This window comes from Charadrius vociferus, unplaced genomic scaffold, assembly GCF_000708025.1.
Source record: "Charadrius vociferus isolate BGI_N301 unplaced genomic scaffold, ASM70802v2 scaffold953, whole genome shotgun sequence".
Lineage (NCBI taxonomy): Eukaryota > Metazoa > Chordata > Aves > Charadriiformes > Charadriidae > Charadrius > Charadrius vociferus.
Window position 1 is genome coordinate 642,230 of NW_009647678.1, and position 7,708 is coordinate 649,937.

At 45.8% G+C, this 7,708-nt stretch overlaps 1 protein-coding gene across 1 annotated transcript in view; it reads right to left on the reverse strand.

Annotated features, from left to right (window-relative positions):
- HGSNAT (heparan-alpha-glucosaminide N-acetyltransferase) overlaps positions 1–7,708 on the reverse strand; it is an 11,939-nt gene that overhangs the window by 3,820 nt on the left and 411 nt on the right. The window contains exons 2-11 of the mRNA XM_009881145.1: positions 7,328–7,467; positions 6,696–6,817; positions 5,680–5,749; positions 4,972–5,041; positions 3,623–3,729; positions 3,072–3,148; positions 2,415–2,445; positions 1,345–1,505; positions 874–989; positions 56–177 (exon numbers count right to left, since the gene is read on the reverse strand). Of these exons, the coding sequence (XP_009879447.1) occupies positions 56–177; positions 874–989; positions 1,345–1,505; positions 2,415–2,445; positions 3,072–3,148; positions 3,623–3,729; positions 4,972–5,041; positions 5,680–5,749; positions 6,696–6,817; positions 7,328–7,467 (1,016 nt within the window). The remainder of the gene's footprint in view (positions 1–55; positions 178–873; positions 990–1,344; positions 1,506–2,414; positions 2,446–3,071; positions 3,149–3,622; positions 3,730–4,971; positions 5,042–5,679; positions 5,750–6,695; positions 6,818–7,327; positions 7,468–7,708) is intronic.

Sequence of the window (7,708 nt, forward strand, 5' to 3'; positions counted from 1 at the left end):
TAGAAGGAAAACAACCTGATGCCCCATAGAAGGTAGTCTGAGTGCACTGTCTTACCTGGGACAACCTGGCACTGGTAACAAAAAGGTCAGGCAGAGCCAAATCACTTCTAACATCAGAATGAAAATCCACTGTGGCCAGTAGGGGAGAATATCCTGCAGAGCAGGACATGGCGTCTCCTGCATGAAATGGAGGGAGGGGGATATTAGCTGGCAAGTAAAAACCATGCCCTTGGGGACATCCTGTATTTCCTGGCAGGCCGTCCCCCAGATACAAGAGGGAGCTGTTGTCATTAAAAAATGGGTTCCACCAATAGACCTTTCATGTTCACAAACTATTTCCCGACACTTAGTTACTTGGGGGAGAGGGAGAAACAAACCAAAACAAAAGCCCACAATGTTTTTTAGCTTGGAAATGTCAAAAGGGATTTTGATTCATGAGCAGAACAAAAGCCTTTTGGGAAAACAGACTCCAGAAAGGCCAAAAGGCAGTATTACTTTCCCCTGCTGAGAAAAAACACTGCCAAAATTAACTGGACAAAACACAGGCCACAGGACTCAGCACAGAGATGCCTGTCCCTGGGGTGCCTTGGTGGTGGAAAGTCATCAAAAGTGCCTGGGAACGCCTGCTTCTAAGGACCATCTGAATGGATTGGTGAAATCCTCAAATACAGCAAAGCTAGATGTGATAAATTGCAGACTGGGACACTGAAGGGTGCATGTTCCCTGAAATTTTTGCCAGGTCACACTGCACTACACATTAGGAAGACGCTACATGTTTTGTCATCATTTCTCATGCGTTCTTTGTGCCCAAACAAGAGCAAAAGCTCCCAAGCCCTACTCTAGTATCACATGTCATCTCCCCATGTAACTCACCAAGGTCCCGCTCTCAGCCTCAGCTCTTGTAAACAGGAGTTCGAGAGCAGCAACCACCAGGTACGTGAATCCCAGCCTCTGGAGCACCCCAGGAATACGAAGATTATCCCAGGACACTGGAAAACATGCAAGCAATGTGGAAGAGAAGACATGGGCTCTTCTGTAAATATGAAAGCTACCCTTCCCCAGGGAGAGCTGAGACTCACTGCACCATGCAGGTACAAGGGACACCTCCACTCTGCCACCCCACTTTCTGTAAATCATAGCCCTGGGAAAGTCGCCAGCAGGATGATAAACAGTGGTCGGCACAGGGGACAGAGAGAATCGCGTCAGTGCAGTACACCATACCATCAACCTGCCCCCATGCAACTGGTCAGCAGAGCAAGGCTAACACTGCTTTCTCAACAGCCCAGCCAAGGAGGCAGGAACAACAGTTGCAGAAATACAAGGAAGAGAGCAAGTTCCACTCACATGGTCCAAGGCAGTAATTGGGATTCACAACTATGATTCCCAGCAGAATAAGCAGAAAACTCCTCCAGAGGATTTTCCTGAGCACCTTCCGCTTGGAAATTCCCCACTTCAGCATGGAGCTCAGCGACAATGATATCGATGTCCCCATGATGAACACGAACCTGGAGAAGAGAGCAGATGGGAAACAAGGCTGACAGATGTCTCATCGCACATGTGCATGACAGCAAACACTAAAGCTAACACAGTAGCCTGCATTGGCCCGACAGAAATGCATGCATTGAGTGAAACTGGACAACTTTATTTCCTCTGATTGCTAGGAATTGGCAGACAACTGAGTTGGCACTATGGGACCTTTCCACCTCTTTCAGTGGTCAGTTGAGGCAATAAAGTTCAGGGAAGTAATTGCATTCTGGTCTTCTTGCAGCAATACATATGCCACCAAAAAAAATCCACTACCCACAAGTAAATTAGCATCTTCAGAGCAGTAAAACACAAGCTGCAAATCTACGATTCAAATTCAGAACTGACCCACTCCTCCCCTCTAGATTAGGTTCGCAGTCCAAGCCCAGCTCTCATCTCCAAGAGTAACCACAACCGGTGTGTATTTTAGAGAAGCATGCTAGGGGCAGATGGGGTAATTGCTTCCCCATAAGACCATTCTCTGGTTATAGAGAGATTAGCTTAATCCAAAATTCCCTTGGCTATTTTATCTCTGGATATACATCAGTCCAGCTTTGAATCTTGCCAGGTTGACCACTTTCAGCGCAGTAATGCAGCAATGAGCTCCTCAGGGATACTGCACTTCCACTGGCAGGATAACCCTGGGCCTCCCACTGACATTGTCCAGGGGGAAGAAGGAGGATGGGGAGCAGCCAAAAGCACTTAGCTCCTCTACTAGTTTGTAAGGATGATGCTGCTATCTGGAGGGGCAGATTCCTATCAATCATTTAACACAAATTCACCCCTCCAAATACATTTCCACATGGAGGCAAGGTGCACACAATGTTCTCTTCACAACACTAAACACACAGAATCACTTGACACAAGAACTATTCTTCAGGAAGACTTACCATGGAAACACCAGATCTGCAACTGTTAATCCTACAGAGACACAGGAAGGAATACATTATTTACCTCAAATCCTCCTTAAATTTTAACAACATTATTGTTGAGTTTCCAGAAAAATTGCAGGCTGCTTGCAATTATTTGATGCCCCAAAATCTAAAACACATTATAAACAAAACTTACAAAGAGCTAAGCATCTTGCTTCACTGCTTTTACCATTCTTCAAAAATAGGGTCAGAACTGATTGCTGTGTCTTGGGAAAGAATTCAGGGATAGGATCGTTGCTATTCTCCTCTAGGGCAGCACGATGCCCAACCCCTCCCCCATCAGCTTGCCAATCAAGGCATGTTTGTACAGCATCAAGCACCATCAGCTTGACTGTGGTCATTAAACAACACAGAAAAGTCAAATACATGAACCTGGGTCAAAAATGAAAAGGTTACACACAGCTTGTGATCTGAAACCATCCCGTCGCTGTATGATGAGCAGGACTATACACTGCTTTGCTCATGAACCTAACAGGCCAAATACTCTGCTGAGGCAACTGGCACAGCGTCCCAGCCTTCAGCTGAGCAACAGCTCACTGCAGCAGCTGCAGTGCTAACCATATCTAGATACTGCTGCAGTTAAAGCCCACATTAACTGTCTCAATTGTACTTTACCATTCCAACTCTCATGTTTGAAGAACCAGTATTTTCCTCCTCCATAGTTAACAAACACCATAATTATAAGAGAGAGCCTAAAAAGACAACAACAAAAACACACACAAAGGATCACATGTCGATGAAATATATACATATGAACATAACAGTTAATATTTACCCCCATTAAAACATTTTTAACTGTGAGATATGGTTTATTTTATTTTTAAAACAAGGTTATGTACGAAATTTCCAGCTTTGCCAACCAGGAAGCAGCGTTCCAAAGATCATGTGTGGCGGTGAACCAAAGTAAGCTCCTTCACACAGCGTTTTCGCACTGAACATATGTTGTTCTTTTCCACCCTCTGCCACAACTTTAATGTTTCCTCAAACTAGATCAACTGCAAAGTGTTTCAGAAAATACAAGAATTAAAACCTTGATTATCTTCCAAGTTAAACAGACCCCCTTGAACTGTCCATCTGCTATATATTTCCATACACTTGTCAAACCGCTATTGGAAAAATCTCATTCCCCTTGGAAGAGCTGCTTTTGAGCATGGTCTTACACTCACCCTCGGAAGGTGTCCAGGGAACGCAGCCGCTGCCGAGAGGTTGTGCTCGACAAACGCCGGGTAGGATCACTGCTAACGGAGTCTGTTGTGTTCGGGGACCCAAGCTCCTTCAGGAAAAAAAACAGACAGATGAAGGGCAAGTCAGCAGCTGCCTCAGCTGCCTAGGGAACAGAGATCAGCAAACTGCAAACTTTCACATACTGTGTGTGTGTCTTTGTTCTCCCCACTTTCCTCTTCCTTTTGTTTCCCCACTTGCTACTTCTAACCCATTCATGGCTCCACCATATTGCAGTAATATTTGCAGATGCTCCACAGTACACCTTTGACCAGGGTGAAAACAACAATGCAGTGAAAAGAGGCTGTGTTTGAGGCTCATGAGAGTTGGGTCCAGTCCAAATCAGCCACAGCCTTGCTGTCACTGTGAGTACTGCTTTCCAACAGAGCTGAGCAAATCCAGTTGCTGACTCTCAGAGTCCATCCCATCCCATCAGCACTTGTCTGACACCACATAGAGACTGTTTAGAGAGCTAAACCAGCAGATAATGAATCCTTTTAAATGCAGGAAAGGCTTCTTTCCAGTCAAGTTCCCTAAATCACTCTGATCAGCCCCAGTGACAGCATAAAGAAGCAGACATTGCTGTAACACAGCTATGGAGATGAACAACTGCAAGAATTGTTGCAGAAGTCTCCTCCCAAGTCTTGTTCTAGACAGGTTTGGACCTCCTAGATGTGAAGCCCAGATGGTGATGATCTATCTGCATTCTAGTACAAAACATGGCTCACACAGAAATGCCAGCTCTAGGGCTGCCAGAAAAATCTTGATTTAAGAGTAGGTCCTGCTAAAATTCCTACTGAGCTGGAAGCAGACATAGAATCATGGAATGGTTTAGGTTGGAAACCTTCCTGCCATGGGCAGGGACACCTCCGACTAGACCAGGTTGCCCAAGGCCACGTCCAGCCTGGCCTTGAACACCTCCAGGGATGGGGCCTCAACAAGCTGAAAACAACATGAAAGCTGGCATTTCTTTCCTTCCCTTACATTGTCTATGTCAGAAGGGGACAGTATTTTCACCAACACATTTGCTTCAAGGGAACTAAAGAGGGCTCAAAGCTGTATGGTTGGGACTTGCAAGAGCTCTACTGGGAATCCACTAAACTTGCATCAGAACCTAGTCTAGCACTCCCCGTTGACATAAAACTGCCTGACATCAATACAAGATTTGCCACGGGGAACATGTACAAGCGGAAGATGATTAGTAATAAACAAGTCCCCAGATGTCCAGATAGTGCATGCTCCTCAGAGATAAAAACACTACAAAAATGCAAATTAAAGATACTTGGTCACTCACAGAATTAATCAGACGATCAGTTTCTCTGGGGTTCAGTTTCTTGTAAACCCAGTTTCTGACTGGATCAATTCTGAAAATTAGTAAGAGTTTAAAACACAAAACAAAACAGGAAGTCCTTTATGGCCAGTTTCATCTTAATACCCACTATTTAGCAGCATAAATCAAAAGTTGGGACAGTCTCTATTTCTGTTTTCCCAGCTCACACGCATAATAGTGAGATTCAGCCAGTACCTGGAACCCCAGTTAAGTCCAGCTATGTAATTACACTGCCACAAGCTCAGCTTCAGGGGCTTTATTCTCGGGTTGTTTAAGGCAGGGATGACTCATGTCATTCAGCACACAGGATGGAAGGCTGCATATGCTACACACACTTAGGTGCTGATTTGGTGCTAGACCCAGGAACAAGTCATGCGAGGGTGAGGCAGCGTGTGTGCAAGCTTACAGCGAACATCAGCTGCTTTGCAGTAACCACTCCACACACAAGCTAACAAGGCTGCAAGATATCCCTCAAGGGAAGTTGACTCACTCTGTATTTATTATCTTATGGACAGCTACCACAGCTTAACTTGTACACGGCAACCTGATAACAGGATCTGATTTACAAGCAGGGCTACAGTGGGACTCTGAAGCACTACCACACTACGACACATGTTTTTAAACGCGGCCCCACTTCACATGTGAGGAGGCATTACAATACAGTTCACTTACTTCATAAAAAGGTGCCCAACAATCAGGATAGCAAGGATCCCCATGTAAACCAGGAAAGCAAAGAGAATAGCTACATGAAAGAGAGAAGAATGCAACTCTATAAATGATCTAACAAAACCATTCAGCAGCTTGGGCTTGCCCAAGCATGACACAAACATGACAAAAAGCCCAACCCACCATTCACCACACCACCTTCTCCATGCAATACATATCCCCAGCCGGAGTCCCAGAGAAAAAACAAACAACAAAACAATCCAAAGCAAAAGCAGGCTAGTTTCAAAGTGCAGCTCAGTGACTGCACATCTCAGCATAAAAGAGGCAAAATAAAACTGCACTGCATCACAAGGCAATGGTGAGAAGAGAGTCAGTGTGCCATACATTCTGAGGAAGAAACTAAAGATTTAGAAACAGCCTCAACATGAAGAAGACAGGGGAGAGGGTAATAGAGTTTGCATGCATAGAGATTTTTTTCTTTATAGCTGGAAAACTGGAAGGACTTAAGAATAACCTAATGTAAAGGAAAAGAACAGGAGAGACGTAGATCAGAGTTTGAAACAGCACTGGAAAAGAGATAAACAAAAAAGCAAGACACGAGGGTTAAAATTAAAAGCACAACAAAAATGCAAACACTGTATGAATTGTTTCCCATTTTGTGAGAGAAGTAAGACAGAGGGAAGAAGAGGGAGGATTCTGTGTACATACATAAACATGCAGGGAAACAGGAAGTAACTATGAAAATATCTCCCTCCGGACACGCACCCACCGATTTTTCTGGGCTAATCCCTGCTGCAAAAACATTGTGGTCATACAGCATATCATGTGAAGAGGCCTGATCCTGGTCAGGGCCTCAAGATGGGCGTATAAAACATAAGGAGGTAAGATGCTGCGAGAGGAGGAGCAAGCCCATGACACATCTTCAGCACAGCATGAGTGGCCGCATAGGCTTTTTAGGAAGTTGGTTTTGCTGGGAGACATGCAAATTGTAGAATGGAAGGGGAAAACAGAACATTACATACGGAGGTAGCTGTTGATAGGGCCTTCATTGATGACTAGGTCACAAGAAACAGTTTTGGTGCTTGTACTTAGGGTCTTTACCACAAGGGAATAATTGCCAAATTCTCCAAAATGATACTGAATCCTGCAAAGGATAAAGGAAATGAAACTTGCTGAGCCATCACCGCTACATGCAGGTACCACAGCAGCATTTTGGGGGCTGTAAGCCTGAATGCTTGTAGGAAAGGCAAGCTGAAAACCTGGCCTAACAGTGTGATCTAGCAAGGAGCTGCCTGGCTCTGCCTTTGCCAAGCATTACCCTCCCCTAGCCCGACACTGATGCTTTACCACACATGCACTGCCTCCTACTTCACCTGTCTTCTTGAACTACAGCCTCTCTGCAAGAGAAACCAGGCATTTGCACATGCTGGCTCAACGCATAACATTTCAGCTCCTGCTTGTGCCTAGATCCTTTCAGCACAATTACAATGTCCGCCACAGTTACAGCAGTGGGGGGAAGTCTGAACTCTAGGTCTAAACAGTCAGGAAAAAGGAGGTGATGAGCAGGCAATAAATAAGCGCACGGCTTCAAGAAAAAAAAAAAAGAAAAAAAGGATAGAGCTATCCAGGTATTCCCTGGGGCTGGGCCACGTACTTGCAGAACTCTCTGTCACCCACAGAGCTGTTGAGCAGCAGGGTGAGCGGATGCTGGGTATCGACCATTACCGCTGCTGTGCCCGGTTTTCTCAGGCTCCCGTTGCTCGGTGGGACGAACGCCAGGAACTGATACGAGCACTGTGGAAGAAGAGGGTGAAGGGAACTCGTCAGGTGCCAAAGGAGAGTGAAAGGGGACGTGCTTTGCAATAGCGGCAAAGGAAAGACAAGGGAAGATGCGCAGGGACTGAGGCAGCTCCCGCCGCGGGGCTTCCCGATGTGCCGCTCGAAAGTAGAACCGAAGCGAAGCCCCCCAACAAAGCCGCGGGGGGACGCCGGAAAAGCTAAGCGGCCCCGCCGGGGGCCGGGGCAGGGCTGTCAA